Source organism: Bombina bombina, chromosome 12, assembly GCF_027579735.1.
Source record: "Bombina bombina isolate aBomBom1 chromosome 12, aBomBom1.pri, whole genome shotgun sequence".
Classification (NCBI taxonomy): domain Eukaryota; kingdom Metazoa; phylum Chordata; class Amphibia; order Anura; family Bombinatoridae; genus Bombina; species Bombina bombina.
This window is the reverse complement of record NC_069510.1, coordinates 127379588-127397573: the sequence shown is the minus strand read 5'-3', so window position 1 is coordinate 127397573 and position 17986 is coordinate 127379588. Positions and strand designations below refer to the sequence as shown.

At 39.3% G+C, this 17986-nt stretch overlaps 1 protein-coding gene across 1 annotated transcript in view; it reads right to left on the bottom strand.

Moving 5' to 3' along the window:
• The window catches only part of NCS1 (neuronal calcium sensor 1), a 278873-nt gene that overhangs the window by 141841 nt on the left and 119046 nt on the right, over positions 1 to 17986 (bottom strand). Inside the window, exon 2 of the mRNA XM_053695406.1 lies at positions 5129 to 5153. Within this exon, the coding sequence (XP_053551381.1) occupies positions 5129 to 5153 (25 nt within the window). The remainder of the gene's footprint in view (positions 1 to 5128; positions 5154 to 17986) is intronic.

Here is a 17986-nt window from a genome sequence, read left to right as displayed (position 1 = left end):
GATGGATAGATAGCTAGATAGAGGATAGATAGCTAGATAGATGGATAGATAGCTAGATAGAGGATAGATAGCTAGATAGAGGATAGATAGCTAGATAGAGGATAGATAGCTAGATAGATGGATAGATAGCTAGATAGAGGATAGATAGCTAGATAGAGGATAGATAGCTAGATAGATGATAGATAGCTAGATAGATGGATAGATAGCTAGATAGAGGATAGATAGCTAGATAGATGGATAGATAGCTAGATAGAGGATAGATAGCTAGATAGATGGATAGATAGCTAGATAGATGGATAGATAGCTAGATAGATGGATAGATAGCTAGATAGATGATAGATAACTATAGACCTGCAGTCTGCACTAATAAAAGGTTCCCCTGCATTAGGATTGTGCACATGGCTATGTATAGACTGGATGATATGCCCCCAGCACGTGCCCTGATACCACTACACCTGCTGCGCTAATGTTAGTTTCTCCCCTAATCAGGAAAGCAGAGAGAGCCCTGCAAGGTGTCATAAGAAAAAAAAGGGATTTGACATAATATAACCCCTTATAAATGTAGCCACAAGTGACCCGGAGTCCATTAATTATTCTACCTATCTACCTGTCAGATCCAAACTGTCATAGAGTAACTGTTAAAAATTCCTGGTGTCTTCTCATCCATCAAGTGTATCTTTTAGAAATAGCTTTTATTCCAAGTCAGGGGAAAGTATGTATTACGTGAGGCCAGCTCTCCATCATACTTATTTTATTATTGCAATCAAACTCCAGTCAAAATATGACAAAGAACTTTGTGTTTGATATATCAATGAAATGTACTGAAACAAAGGCGCCAAATTCTAATGTTTTTATACATTATTCACGTATATATTGTATCCCTTATGGCTGGCAAACAATTATTATTCTCTTATTTTCATTGGTTATGCCTAGGTGCCTGTTTAAATACCTATGCTGAATATTTGTGCAGATTTACTGTGTGCTTATAATTCCATGACACTATAGTTATTCTCTTTTTTATTGGATTGGCTTCTTAAGAGACTCTGTCCCTGCTGCCAGATAAACACTTGACTTTTGTGCTAAACAGTGCAGGGTCATTAGATTTTCTATCCATATGTAATTAGAATAAACAAATGAGAACATGACAAAGTCATCAAAACTGCATAAAACAGTATTTATTAAAAACCACACATACAGTATATACATATATATATATATATACACACACACACATATATATATATATATATATATATATATATATATGTATATATAAATAATGTATATATGTGGTTTTGAATATATATATGTATATATATATATATATATATATATACACACATACATATATATACACCCACAGTATCTCACAAAAGTGAGTACACCCCTCACATTTTTGTAAATATTTTATTATATCTTTTCATGTCACAACACTGAAGAAATAACACTTTGCTACAATGTAAAGTAATGAGTGTACAGCCTGTATAACAGTATAAATGTGCTGTCCCCTCAAAATAACTCAACACACAGCCATTAATGTCTAAACCATTGGCAACAAAAGTGAGTACACCCCTAAGTGGAAATGTCCAAATTGGGCCCAATTAGCCATTTTACCTCCCCGGTGTCATGTGACTCGTTAGTGTTACAATACAAGGTCTCAGGTGTGAATGGGGAGCAGATGTGTTAAATGTGTTGTTATCGCTCTCATACTGGTCACTGGAAGTTCAACTTGGCACCTCATGGCAAAGAACTCTCTGAGGATATGAAAAAAAGAATTGTTGCTCTACATAAAGATGGCCTAGGCTATACGAAGATTGTTAAGACCCTAGAACTGAGGTGCAGCACGGTGGCCAAGACCATACAGTGGTTTTACAGGACAGGTTCCACTCAGAACAGGCCTCGCCATGGTCGAGCAAAGAAGTTGAGTGCACAAGCTCAGCGTCATATCCAGAGGTTGTCTTTGGGAAATAGACGTATGAGTGCTGCCAGAATTGCTGCAGAGGTTGAAGGGGTGGGTCAGCCTGTCAGTACTTAGACCATACGCCGCACACTGCATCAAATTGGTCTGCATGGATGTCGTTCCAGAAGGAAGCCTCTTCTAAAGATGAAGCACAAGAAAGCCTGCAGTTTGCTGAAGACAAGATGACTAAGGACATGGATTACTGGAACAATGTCCTGTGGTCTGATGAGACCAAGATAAACTTATTTGGTTCAGATGGTGTAAAGTGTGTGTAGCGGCAACCAGGTGAGGAGTACAAAGACAAGTGTGTCTTGCCTACAGTCAAGCATGGTGGTGGGAGTGTCATGGTCTGGGCCTGCATGAGTGCTGTCGGCACTGGGGAGCTACAGTTCATTGAGGGAACCATGAATGCCAACATGTACTGTGACATACTGAAGCAGAGCATGATCTCCTCCCTTCAGAGACTGGGCTGCAGGGCAGTATTCCAACATGATAACAACTTTAAACACCCCTCCAAGACGACCACTGCATTGGTGATGGACTGGCCAAGCATGTCTCCAGACCTAAACCCTATTGAGCATCTGTGAGGCATCCTCAAACGGAAGGTGGGGGAGTGCAAGGTCTCTAACATCCACCAGCTCTGTGATGCTGTCATGGAGAAGTGGAAGAGGACTCCAGTTGCAACCTGTGAAGGTCTGGTGAACTCCATTCCCAAGAGGGTTAAGACAGTGCTGCAAAATAATGGTGGCCACACAAAATATTGTCACTTTGGGCCCAATTTGGACATTTCCACTTAGGGGTGTACTCACTTTTGTTGCCAACGGTTTAGACATTAATGGCTGTGTGTTGAAGTATTTTGAGGGGACAGCAAATTTACACTGTTATGCAGGCTGTACACTCACTACTTTACATTGTAGCAAAGTGTCATTTCTTCAGTGTTGTCACATGTATGTGTATGTAAAGTGTTGGAAATTTGCAGTGGACAAGTAAAAACATTGGCTTTATTTCTATAATTTACATTGAGAGGACCAGTAACTTTTCTACCCTACAGTCATATTTTTTTCACACACTCACACACACAATATGGCCAAAAGTATATGAATACCTGAACATCACACATATATGAGCTTATTGGATATTCCAATGCCATGGGCATTAAAATAGATTCCCGTCCCCCCCTATTGCGGCTATAACAGCAGCCACTCCTCTGGGATTTGTGAGGTCAGGCACTGATATTGGACAAGTAGTCCTGGCTCACAATCTGCATTATAAATTATCCCAAAGGTGCCTAATGGGGTAGAGGTTAAGCTCTGTGGAGGCCAATAAAGTTTCTCCACACCAAACCCATGACACCATGTCTACATGGACCTTGCTTTGTGCACAGGGACACAGTCATCCTGGAACAGGAAAGGTACTTTCCCTAACTGCTGCCACAAAGTTTTTATCCTGTAGCATTAAAAGGATACTTCACCGGAACTAAGGGGGCCTAGCCCAACCCTAAAAAAAAGCCTTAGAACCTTTATCCATCCTCTACCAAACCTTACAGTAGGCACCATGCATTCCGGCAGTGTTCTCCTGGCATCTGCCACACAAAGATTCTTCCATCAGACTGCCAGATAGTGATTCCTCACTCTAGAGTCTATTGGCGGGCGTGCCACTAGAGCGGATACTTCGTATCACTCATGCTCATGTGAGGTTTTCCTGGCCAAGCAGCTGTAAACATTTCATAAAGCTTTCCCTGCACAGTTCTTGTGCTGAGTGACAGATGATAGGAGCGTCAGCACTCAGCGGTCCTGCTCTGGGGTTTGTGTGGTCTACCAGTTAGTGGCTGTTGCTGCTCCTTCACAATAATAGCACTTACAGTTGACTGGGGCAGATCCAGTAGGGCAGAAATGTATGAGCTGGCCTGTGGCAAAGGTGGCATGCTATGACACTGAGCTCTTTAGTATGACAAATTGTACTGCCAATGCTTGTCAATGGAGATGTTGTAGCTGGATTTTATGCACCTGTTAGCAATGGGCGTGGCTGAAATACCTGAACCCAATAATTGTGTTCACATACTTTTAGCCATATAGCAAGTTATAAATATTTATTTACAGTATTCTCCAAAGAAACATATGCTGGTCAGGCCGTATTATAAAGTAGATAGGTGGTGGCAATATTATAAAAAATATATACTTTAAGCTATCCAAAGCACACATTGGTTGCATAATTTAACATAAATTGATATAATATTAGCTAATTTAAGCTTAATAATGGATTCAATTTTAGCTGGGCAGGCAGTAAAATCCTGTATTTATTTGATATAGATATATATATATATATATATATATATATATATATATATATATATATATATATATATATATATATATATATATATATATATATATTACATATATAAGGTAGCCCTCAGTTTACGCCGGGGTTAGGTTCCAGAAGGAATGGTTGTAAATCGAAACCGTTGTAAATTGAAACCCAGTTTATAATGTAAGTCAATGGGAAGTGAGGGAGATAGGTTCCAGGCCCCTCTCAAAATTGTCATAAGTAACACCTAATACATTATTTTTAAAGCTTTGAAATGAAGACTTTAAATGCTAAACAGCATTATAAACCTAATAAAATAATCACACAACACAGAATATATAATTAAACTAAGTTAAATGAACAAAAACATTTGCTAAACAGCATTATACACCTAATAAAATAATCAAACAACACAGACTTCATTTGCAAACAGTTCTTTCTATGCATTCCAATCTGGACTGATTTATGGACAGGGAGATCTTGTTCCTTTGAAATCTGCTCGATAGCTCAGGTCTGGTTAAACTGATTAATTTCAGCTTGCTTGGCTTTGCTGCAACACAAGCGGACAGCTCCACCTACTGGCTATTTTAATAAATGCACTGCTTTTCAATAGCAGTCACATGACTGGGAAAAAAGGTTCTTATTCTGAAACGGTGTAAATTGAACCATTGTAAAACGAGGGCCACCTGTATAGTGTTTGTGCAACAATTAATGTTAAATATATTAAACAAACAAAGTAACCATATTGATATTGGCAATAAGAGTGTGCTGCTGCATTTGGTGCATGTGCAGTGATGTTAGTAAAACACAATGTAACAAACATCCCCAATACCCAAGAAAGTAGAAAGAAATAAAACTTACCATTGCTGCACTTCCTTCTCTGTAACTGCAAGAAATAAACACAAAATGACATTTAGAGAATGACACTCATCACTTCATACAAACAAACCCTTTAAAATAATGTTCCTGAGTGTATTTTTATGATGCTTGTTGACCATTTGGAAATACCTGGCACCCCATGGTCAGTAGAAAGTGTGAAATGTGTGCCCCAGGTGCGGCCTGAAGTACAAAGCCAAACACAATGTAACCGTGAGTCACAACAAAATAACATCAACCTTTATTATTGCAGAGTTTTACGTTAAAGGGACGTGAAGCCCAAATGTTTCTTTCATGATTTAGGTAGAAAAAAAATGTTAAACAAGTTTCCAATTTACTTATACTATCTAATTTCCTTCATTCTCTTTGTATCATTTGTTGAAGAAGCAGCAATGCACTACCTGTTTCTAACTGAACACATGGTGAACCAATGACAATCGGTATATATATATATATATATATATATATATATATATATATAAATGCAGCCACCAATCAGCAGCTAGCACCCAGGTTCCTTAATAAACCCTTCAGCAAAGGAAGAAGAGAAGGAAACAAATTAAGTGATACAAGTAAATGTCTAATTATGAACTTACTGTCCCTTTAATATTGCATCTTTCATTAGCTTTTCTTTTTTCAAATGGATTTTTTTGGTAAACAAATCTATGGGGTAGATTTACCAAGCATCAGATGCGGCTATCTACCCCCTGTACTCTCAGTGTCAAGGGGAACATTAAACGAACAATGTCGTCAAAATTACATTTCATGATTCAGATAGAGCTCACAATTTTAATTAACGTTCCATTGCACTTCCACTATCTAAATGTGTGCAATATTTTGATATGCTCCTTCTGAGCATGTGCAAGAATTTACAGAATATACGTATATGCATTTTGTGATTGGCTGATGGCTGTCACCTGATGCAGTGGGAATTAAAATTTAAAGTGATGGTAAATTCTAGCATTTAAAAAAACGCTAGGATTTACCATCACTAAAAATAAATGCAACCTTCTTTCATCAGTTTATAAGAAAACTGATTAAAAGGTATTATTTATTTTGCAGCGGCTTTAGCGTTAAAGGGACATTCCAGCCAAAATTAAAATCCACAGTTTTGAATAGAAGCATTTCTGTAATATAAATGTTTTAGCAAAAATGCTTCTAATAAAAGCTATAGCTGTTTCAAAAGTGTATTTAAGTATGCACAGTGCACCAGCATTTTATACACAGCCCTTACTCATAGAGCCTAACGCGCTTGTACCATCTGGTAATGACTCAGTTTGTTCGTTGCTGACAAGATACAAGCCCCACTGGTGCTCTGAGGAGCTGCAGTTTATAAAATGTTTGTGCATTGAAAAAATATCTAAATATGCTTCACGTGCACGTGCAGAGAAAAATATTAACACTAGAACAGTAATAACTTTTACTAGAAGCATTTTTGCCAGTACATTTATATTGTAAATATTCTTCTAATCAAAGATGTAATTTGTCTATATGCATTTACATTTTGACTGGAATATCCTTTGAGTGCTAAGCTGGATTTAATTTTTTTCTGTTTTTTAATATTTTTCCCCCAGATCCCCAAGACTTATACCGTTGGAAAGGTTAGGCGATTACCTACGGTGGGTCTTGGGGGTCTGTAGCTGCTTAGATGCCTGAGATACAGGCTTCTAAGCAGCATGCCCCCTTTCCCTATACTTTGTATTGTAAATTTTAAATAAAGTTGCACGGTGACGTCATCACGTCATTGCGCGTGACGTCACTGCACGTAACAGGAAGCCCCGGCAATGCCTGTCACTATACAGGCCAGATCGCCAGGGTGGGAGTCGGTGGGAGCCCCCAGATTGCTCTAGAGGTGGTTGAGTGCTAGCGACAGCTCTGAGCCGTCGTTAGCACTCAAGAGGTTAACCTATGCGCCTTCAGCCGTCCATTATGCCAAAGGGCTAGCACGGCTATTGGAAAGAGGTGGAAACGTCACCTCACTGAAAAACTGAGCTGTGCTGTGGGTGGCTGTAGGCAATTAGGTTAGCGCTGAAGCTGCAGAGAAAAGCTAGAATTTACAATCACTTTAAAGGGATAGGTAAGTCAAAATGAAACTTGCATGATTCAGGTAGAGTATGTAACTTTAAGACACTTTTAAATTCACTTCTATTTTCAAATATCCTTCGTTCTCATGGTATCCCTTGTTGAAAAATAATATGCACATATCCTGCACTAGTGGGAGCGAGCTGCTGATTGGTGCCTGCACACATTTGTCTCCTGTGATTGGCTAACTAGATGTGTTAAGCAGCTGCCATTAGTGCAATGCTGTTCCTTCAGCAAAAGATAACAAGAGAATGAAGCAAATTTGATAATAGAAGTGAATTGGAAAGTTGTTTAAAATTGAGTGTTCTAACTAAATTATAACAGAAAATGTTGGGGTTTCCTGGCCATTTAAAGGGACAGTCAAGTCCAAAAAAACTTTCATGATTCAAATAGGGCATGTAATTTTAAGCAACTTTCCAATTTACTTTTATAACCAATTTTGCTTTGTTCTCTTGGTATTCTTAGTTGAAACCTAAACCTAGGAGGTTCATAAGCTAAATTTCTTATACCTTGAAGGCCGCCTCTAATCTAAATGCATTTTGACAGTTTTTCACCACTAGAGGGCATTAGTTCACGTGTTTTATATAGATAACATTGAGCTCATGCACGTGAATTTACCGAGGAGTGAGCACTGATTGGCTAAAATGCAAGTCTGTCCAAAGAACTGAAATAAGGGGGCAGTCTGCAGAGGTTTAGATACAAGGTAATTACAGAGGTGAAACGTGTATTGTTATAACTGTGTTGGTTATGCAAAACTGGGGAATGGGTAATTAAGGGATTATCTATCTTTTAAAACAACAAAAATTCTGGTGTTGATTGTCCCTTTAACTAACTTTAAAACTTGTTGGAAACTGAATCTACTACTCATTTGCTTTGTCCTTGTGTTATACTATTTTACTGTTTTTAGTGGTCCTTATATTTCATTTTTTTATTGTTTAACAAATGTGTTTGCTGAGTTTTGTATAGTGTTTTGTACTCAGTATTGGGTATTGAACATACAGAGTATTAAAGGGACAGTTAACCCAACTTTTTTCTCCCCTTTAAATTGTTCCTAATGATCCATTTTACCTGCTGGAGTGTATTAAATTCTTTACAAGTATCTCCTTTACCCTTAAAGGGCCATAATACCCAAATGTTTAAACACTTGAAAGTGATGCAGTATAGCTGTAAAAATCTGACTAGAAATTATCACCTGAACATCTCTATGTAAAAAAGAAAGATATTTTACCTCAAAAGTTCCTCGGTAGCCACAGGATTTCTAAGCAGCATTTTAGTGTGTCTGTCCTAGGACAGCTTAGGGGATGAGCCTCGTGCACTCTCATATTATTTCACCAATCAGGTAAAGGAAGCTTACTATGAAATCTCATGAGAGTTAAGTCAAATCTCATGAGATCACAGTAAGAGTTCATGACCTCAGCACTGCTGATGCTGATTGGCTGCTGTTCATTTCTTCGTTTTTTTTTTTTATTTTTACCTGCAGCTGGGAGCAGCTGAAATATAACTTTTTACACAGAACTCACTCTGCTGAGCTGAGGAGATTGTGAGGTAAATTATCTTCCTTTTTTACATAGAGATGCTCAGGTGATATTTTCCTGTCAGCTTTTTACAGTTATACTGCATCAGTTTCAAGTGATTTAGCATATGAGTATTATGTCCCTTTAATTCAACATTTGAAATAGCCGATTTAGCCTGTGGTATCCCAACCTGTACTGAAAGTTTCTATACTTAAAGGAATAGTGAAGTCAAAATTCAACTTTCATGATTCGATTAGAGCAGCAATGTTAAGCAACTTTCTAATTTACTCCTATTATCAATTTGTCTTTGTTCTCTTAGTATCTTTATTTAAATTTAAGCTTAGGAGCCGGCCCATATTTGGTGCAGCAGATGGGTAGTGCTTGCTGATTGGTGGCTACATTTAGACATCAATCAGAAAGTTCTGAACCAAAAATGGTCTGGCTCCTAAGCTTACATTCCTGCTTTTTTAAATAAAGATACCAAGAGAATGAAGAAAATTTGGCAACAGGAGTAAATTATAAAGTTGCTTCTCCATCTGAATCATGAAAGTTTATTATGACTAGACTGTCTCTTTAAAAGGGACACTGAACCCAAATTTTTTCTTTTGTGATTCAGATAGAGCAGAAATTTTAAGCAACTTTCTAAATTTACTCCTATTATCAACATTTCCTTCATTTTTTGGTATCTTTATTTGAAAAGCAAGAATGTAAGTTTAGATGCCGGCCCATTTTTTGTGAACAACCTGGGTGTCCCTTTAAGTATAGGCTATTGATAAGCCTAAGTAAACACAGCCCGCAGAAGAAATTACACTCCCAGTGGGGTGCAGAATAGTTAAGTAATAAAACAATCTTCCATTGTCCTCTCTAAGTATTAAAGGGACAGTCTACACTAAAATTGTAAAATAGATAATGCCTTTACTACCCATTCCCCGGCTTTGCACAAAACTGTGTTGTTTATGCAAAATTGGGGAATGTGTAATAAAGGGATTACCTATCTTTTAAAACAATAAAAATTCTATTGTTGACTGCCCCTTTAAGCTTTGGTATACAAACAGATATAAGCTAAGGAAGCAAGATTGTGTACATAAAACTGATAACATAATGAGATCATATAAACCTACAAGCCCAGCCCATGTCAATAGGATGTGGTTAAAAGCACAAAAGCAGCTATTTCATATACACAAATAAACCTGAAAATTCAATTTCTCACACATTTTACAGCTGGTCATTGAAAATACATTAATATAAAAACTATTTTACAGTGTACTGTCCCTCTAAGTAACTGTAAAATCAATGCATTTTAATACAATAAAAAAACAGTAAAGATATGTAACATTTTGAACAAAAATACATTTCAGGAGAAAGAAATAAGTTGCTATTTATGTAGAATTGTCTGTAAGTGAAGAACGACATTTCTCTAGGTCACAGGCGCTGAACATTTTTGTGCCCAGATTGGTTATAATCGTCAGAAAATTCTTGCAGTGTTCTTTAAACGTTTCTTTTATTTAAAGGGACATTTAAGTGCTGGGTACAACTACAGTAGCATGGTTATTATTCGCTGTGATATTGTGTTTCCTCCTGTGGCTGCAGCTCTTTTCAAACCTGTTCTCTTATTTAATCATGTACAGGTGCCGGTAGGTGGGGGTTTATGTTTTTATGCTGAGTGCCTGCCACCATCTTAACAGAAAGTTTACCCAAAATCTTTCTCCATTTTATTTTTTTCCCAATGATTCATTTTAACTGCTTGAGTGCATTACATTGTTTAAAAAATATATCCTTTACCTTTATATTGGCATTTGAAGTAGCTGATTTTGCATGTGGTATCCCTACCTATACTGAAAGTTTCTATACTTAAGAAAAGGGTATAGAAAAGCTATGTAAACATAGCCAGCAAAATAAATTGCACTCCCAGTGGGAGGAAGGAGAGAGAAGGTTATTATCAATTGTTATCTCTAAGTATTGGGCGCTGGTATACAGACAGAGATAACATAAAGGAGGCGTGTGTGTGTACACAAAGTGATAACATAAAGAAACTGATTTCCCTGCAAGCCCAACCCATTTTAATGGGTTCTGGTTTAAAAAGAACAAACAGCTATTTCATATACAAAAATAAAGCAAAATAAGCAATTTCTCATATATTTTATACTCTGCAGCTGGTATATCGAGTCATCAGAAACACATTAAGTAAAAAACTATTTTACAGTGTACTGTCCCTTAAAATTAAACTGTCATGATTCATACAGGGCATGTCATTTTAAAAAAAACTTCAGTTTACTTTTATCATCATGTTTGCTTTGTTCTTTTGGTATTCTTTGTTGAAAGCTAAACCTAGGTAGGCTCATATGCTAATGTCTAAGCCCTTGAAGGCCGCCTCTTATCTCAATGCATTTTGACAGTTTTCCACAGTTTGACAGTGCTAGTTCATTTTTGCCATATAGATAGCATTGTGCTCACTCCCATGGAGTTATTTATGAGTCAGCACTGATTGGCTAAAATACAAGTCTGTCAAAAGCACTGAGATAAGGGGGCAGTTTGCAGAGGCTTAGATACAAGGTAATCACATAGGTAAAAAGTGTATTAAAGGGACAGTCTACAATAGAATTTGTAGTGTTTAAAAATATAGATAATCCCTTTATTACCCATTCCCCCATTTTGCACAACCAACACAGTTATATTAATATATGTTTAACCTCTGCGATTACCTTATATCTGAGCATCTTCTGACAGTCCCCTGATCACATGACTTTTTATTTATTATCTATTGACTTGCATTTAAGCCAATTAGTGCATGCTATCTATATGGCTCACATGAACTAACAGTCTCCTGTTGTGAAAAGCAAATAAAAAAGCATGTGATAAGAGGCTGTCTTTAGTGGCTTAGAAACAGGCAGAAATTTAGAGGTTTAAAGGTTATAAAGTATATTAATATAACAGTGTTGTTTGTGTGCAAAGCTGGGGAATGGGTTAGTAAAGGCGTTATCTATCCTTTAAACAATAACAATTTTAGTGTAGACTGTCCCTTTAAAAGGGTATCGAAAAGCTATGTAAACATAGCCAGCAAAAGAAATTGCACTCCGAGTAGGAGGAAGGAAATAAGTTAATTTCCAATTGTTATTTCTAGATATTGGGCTTTGGTATACAGACAGAGATAATTTAAAGGATGCTATTTCATATACAAAAAACATAATTTATGCTTACCTGATAAATTCCTTTCTTCTGTTGTGTGATCAGTCCACGGGTCATCATTACTTCTGGGATATAACTCCTCCCCAACAGGAAATGCAAGAGGATTCACCCAGCAGAGCTGCATATAGCTCCTCCCCTCTACGTCAGTCCCAGTCATTCGACCAAGAATCAACGAGAAAGGAGTAACCAAGGGTGAAGTGGTGACTGGAGTATAATTTAAAAAATATTTACCTGCCTTAAAACAGGGCGGGCCGTGGACTGATCACACAACAGAAGAAAGGAATTTATCAGGTAAGCATAAATTATGTTTTCTTCTGTTATGTGTGATCAGTCCACGGGTCATCATTACTTCTGGGATACCAATACCAAAGCAAAAGTACACGGATGACGGGAGGGATAGGCAGGCTCATTATACAGAAGGAACCACTGCCTGAAGAACCTTTCTCCCAAAAATAGCCTCCGAAGAAGCAAAAGTGTCAAATTTGTAAAATTTGGAAAAAGTATGAAGCGAAGACCAAGTTGCAGCCTTGCAAATCTGTTCAACAGAGGCCTCATTCTTAAAGGCCCAAGTGGAAGCCACAGCTCTAGTGGAGTGGGCTGTAATTCTTTCAGGAGGCTGCTGTCCAGCAGTCTCATAGGCTAAACGTATTATGCTACGAAGCCAAAAAGAGAGAGAGGTAGCAGAAGCTTTTTGACCTCTCCTCTGTCCAGAATAAACGACAAACAGGGAAGAAGTTTGGCGAAAATCTTTAGTTGCCTGCAAGTAGAACTTGAGGGCACGAACTACATCCAGATTGTGTAGAAGACGTTCCTTCTTTGAAGAAGGATTTGGACACAAGGATGGAACAACAATCTCTTGATTGATATTCCTGTTAGTGACTACCTTAGGTAAGAACCCAGGTTTAGTACGCAGAACTACCTTGTCTGAGTGAAAAATCAGATAAGGAGAATCACAATGTAAGGCTGATAACTCAGAGACTCTTCGAGCCGAGGAAATAGCCATTAAAAACAGAACTTTCCAAGATAACAATTTTATATCAATGGAATGAAGGGGTTCAAACGGAACACCCTGTAAAACGTTAAGAACTAAGTTTAAACTCCATGGCGGAGCAACAGCTTTAAACACAGGCTTGATCCTAGCTAAAGCCTGACAAAAGGCCTGGACGTCTGGATTTTCTGACAGACGCCTGTGTAACAAGATGGACAGAGCTGAAATCTGTCCCTTTAATGAACTAGCTGATAAACCCTTTTCTAAACCTTCTTGTAGAAAAGACAATATCCTAGCGATCCTAACCTTACTCCAGGAGTAACCTTTGGATTTGCACCAGTATAGGTATTTACGCCATATTTTATGGTAAATCCTTCTGGTAACAGGCTTCCTAGCCTGTATCAGGGTATCAATAACCGACTCAGAAAAACCACGTTTTGATAAAATCAAGCGTTCAATTTCCAAGCAGTCAGCTTCAGAGAAGTTAGATTTTGATGTTTGAATGGACCCTGTATCAGAAGGTCCTGTCTTAGAGGTAGAGACCAAGGCGGACAGGATGACATGTCCACTAGATCTGCATACCAAGTCCTGCGTGGCCATGCAGGCGCTATTAGAATCACTGATGCTCTCTCCTGTTTGATTTTGGCAATCAATCGAGGAAGCAGCGGGAAGGGTGGAAACACATAAGCCATCCCGAAGTTCCAAGGTGCTGTCAAAGCATCTATCAGAACCGCTCCCGGATCCCTGGATCTGGACCCGTAGTGAGGAAGTTTGGCGTTCTGGCGAGACGCCATGAGATCTATCTCTGGTTTGCCCCAACGTCGAAGTATTTGGGCAAAGACCTCCGGATGAAGTTCCCACTCCCCCGGATGAAAAGTCTGGCGACTCAAGAAATCCGCCTCCCAGTTCTCCACTCCCGGGATGTGGATTGCTGACAGGTGGCAAGAGTGAGACTCTGCCCAGCGAATTATCTTTGATACTTCCATCATTGCTAGGGAGCTTCTTGTCCCTCCCTGATGGTTGATGTAAGCTACAGTCGTGATATTGTCCGACTGAAACCTGATGAACCCCCGAGTTGTTAATTGGGGCCAAGCCAGAAGGGCATTGAGAACTGCTCTCAATTCCAGAATGTTTATTGGAAGGAGACTCTCCTCCTGATTCCATAGTCCCTGAGCCTTCAGAGAATTCCAGACAGCGCCCCAACCTAGTAGGCTGGCGTCTGTTGTTACAATTGTCCAGTCTGGCCTGCTGAATGGCATCCCCCTGGACAGGTGTGGCCGATAAAGCCACCATAGAAGAGAATTTCTGGTCTCTTGCTTCAGATTCAGAGTAGGGGACAAATCTGAGTAATCCCCATTCCACTGACTTAGCATGCACAATTGCAGCGGTCTGAGGTGTAGGCGTGCAAAAGGTACTATGTCCATTGCCGCTACCATTAAGCCGATCACCTCCATGCATTGAGCTACTGACGGGTGTTGAATGGAATGAAGGACACGGCATGCATTTTGAAGCTTTGTTAACCTGTCTTCTGTCAGGTAAATCTTCATTTCCACAGAATCTATAAGAGTCCCCAAGAATGGAACTCTTGTGAGAGGAAAAAGAGAACTCTTCTTTTCGTTCACTTTCCATCCATGCGACCTTAGAAATGCCAGAACTAACTCTGTATGAGACTTGGCAGTCTGAAAGCTTGAAGCTTGTATTAGAATGTCGTCTAGGTACGGAGCTACCGAAATCCCTCGCGGTCTTAGTACCGCCAGAAGGGCACCCAGAACCTTTGTGAAGATTCTTGGAGCCGTAGCCAATCCGAATGGAAGAGCTACAAACTGGTAGTGCCTGTCTAAGAAGGCAAACCTTAGATACCGGTGATGATCTTTGTGGATCGGTATGTGAAGGTAAGCATCTTTTAAATCCACTGTGGTCATGTACTGACCCTTTTGGATCATGGGTAAGATTGTCCGAATAGTTTCCATTTTGAAGGATGGAACTCTTAGGAATTTGTTTAGAATCTTTAAATCTAAGATTGGCCTGAAAGTTCCCTCTTTTTTGGGAACCCCAAACAGGTTTGAGTAGAACCCTTGTCCTTGTTCCGACCGCGGAACCGGATGGATCACTCCCATTAATAACAGGTCTTGTACACAGCGTAGAAACGCCTCTTTCTTTATCTGGTTTGTTGACAACCTTGACAGATGAAATCTCCCTCTTGGGGGAGATAATTTGAAGTCTAGAAGGTATCCCTGAGATATGATCTCTAGTGCCCAGGGATCCTGAACATCTCTTGCCCAGGCCTGGGCGAAGAGAGAAAGTCTGCCCCCCACTAGATCCGGTCCCGGATCGGGGGCTCTCGATTCATGCTGTCTTTGGGGCAGCAGCAGGTTTCCTGGCCTGCTTGCTCTTGTTCCAGGACTGGTTAGGCTTCCAGCCTTGCCTGTAACGAGCAACAGTTCCCTCCTGTTTTGGTGCAGTGGAGGTTGATGCTGCTCCTGTTTTGAAATTCCGAAAGGGACGAAAATTAGACTGTCTAGCCTTAGCTTTGGCTTTGTCTTGAGGTAGGGCGTGGCCCTTACCTCCTGTAATGTCAGCGATAATTTCTTTCAAACCGGGCCCAAATAAAGACTGCCCCTTGAAAGGTATATTAAGTAATTTGGACTTAGAAGTAACATCGGCTGACCAGGATTTTAGCCACAGCGCCCTACGTGCCTGTATGGCGAATCCTGAATTCTTAGCCGTAAGTTTGGTTAAATGTACTACGGCCTCCGAAATGAAAGAATTAGCTAGTTTAAGGACTCTAAGCCTGTCCGTAATGTCGTCTAGCGTAGATGAACTAAGGTTCTCTTCCAGAGACTCAATCCAAAATGCTGCCGCAGCCGTAATCGGCGCGATACATGCAAGGGGTTGCAATATAAAACCTTGTTGAACAAACATTTTCTTAAGGTAACCCTCTAATTTTTTATCCATTGGATCTGAAAAAGCACAGCTATCCTCCACCGGGATAGTGGTACGCTTAGCTAAAGTAGAAACTGCTCCCTCCACCTTAGGGACCGTTTGCCATAAGTCCCGAGTGGTGGCGTCTATTGGAAACATCTTTCTAAATATTGGAGGGGGTGAGAACGGCACACCGGGTCTATCCCACTCCTTAGTAACAATTTCAGTTAGTCTCTTAGGTATAGGAAAAACGTCAGTACTCGCCGGTACCGCAAAGTATTTATCCAACCTACACAGTTTCTCTGGTATTGCAACGGTGTTACAATCATTAAGAGCTGCTAAGACCTCCCCTAGTAATACACGGAGGTTTTCCAATTTAAATTTAAAATTTGAAATATCTGAATCCAATCTGTTTGGATCAGAACCGTCACCCACAGAATGAAGCTCTCCGTCCTCATGCTCTGCGAGCTGTGACGCAGTATCAGACATGGCCCTAGTATTGTCAGCGCACTCTGTTCTCACCCCAGAGTGATCACGCTTGCCTCTTAGTTCTGGTAATTTAGACAAAACTTCAGTCATAACAGTAGCCATATCTTGTAATGTTATCTGTAATGGCCGCCCAGATGTACTAGGCGCCATAATATCACGCACCTCCCGGGCGGGAGATGCAGGTACTGCCGCGTGAGGCGAGTTAGTCGGCATAACTCTCCCCTCGCTGTTTGGTGAAATTTGTTCACATTGTACAGATTGACTTTTATTTAAAGTAGCATCAATACAGTTAGTACATAAATTTCTATTGGGCTCCACCTTGGCATTGGAACAAATGACACAGATATCTTCCTCTGAGTCAGACATGTTTAACACACTAGCAAAAAAACTTACAACTTGGTTATAATCTTTTTTAGCAAAAACGTACTGTGCCTCAAAGAGGTACTAAACGATTAAATGACAGTTGAAATAATGAACTGAAAAACAGTTATAGCATCAAACTTTAAAACAACACAACTTTTAGCAAAGGTTTGTTCCCATTAGTAAAATAACAATAATTAAATTTGACATAAAAAATACAAAGCAACGTTTTTATTCACAGTCACTATAAGAATTCTCACAGCTCTGCTGAGAGAATTTACCTCCCTTCAAAGAAGTTTGAAGACCCCTGAGATCTGTCAGAGATGAACCGGATCATGCAGAAAATATAAAAGTAACTGACTGGAATTTTTTGATGCGTAGCAAAGAGCGCCAAAAACGGCCCCTCCCTCTCCCACACAGCAGTGAAGAGAAACGAAACTGTCACAAATAAAAGCAAAAAAGGCTGCCAAGTGGAAAATAATGCCCATTAATATTTATTCACACAGTACCTCAGCAATGTAAACGATTCTACATTCCAGCAAAAACGTTTAACATGATAAATAGTTATTAAAAGGATTAGTGACCTTCAACAGAGTAGTTCCGGTGAAATACCATCCCCAGAATACTGAAGTGTATACATACATGTCATTTTAACGGTATGGCAGGATTTTCTCATCAATTCCATTCAGAAAATAAAAACTGCTACATACCTCAATGCAGATTCATCTGCCCGCTGTCCCCTGATCTGAAGCCTTTACCTCCCTCAGATGGCCGAGAACAGCAATATGATCTTAACAACTCCGGTTAAAATCATAGTAAAAAACTCTGGCAGATTCTTCCTCAAACTCTGCCAGAGAAGTAATAACACGCTCCGGTGCTATTGTAAAATAACAAACTTTTGATTGAAGTCATAAAAACTAAGTATAATCACCATAGTCCTCTCACACATCCTATCTAGTCGTTGGGTGCAAGAGAATGACTGGGACTGACGTAGAGGGGAGGAGCTATATGCAGCTCTGCTGGGTGAATCCTCTTGCATTTCCTGTTGGGGAGGAGTTATATCCCAGAAGTAATGATGACCCGTGGACTGATCACACATAACAGAAGAAATAAACATAAAGCTGCAATTTCTCATACATATTATACTCTGCAGCTGGTATAACAAGCCATCGGAAACACATTAGGTGATAAACAAAATTTTACAGTACACTGTCCTTTAAAATTAAACTTTCATGATTCAGAAAGGGAATGTCATTTTAAACAACTTTTCAATTTACTTTTAAGATCAAATTTGCTTTGTTC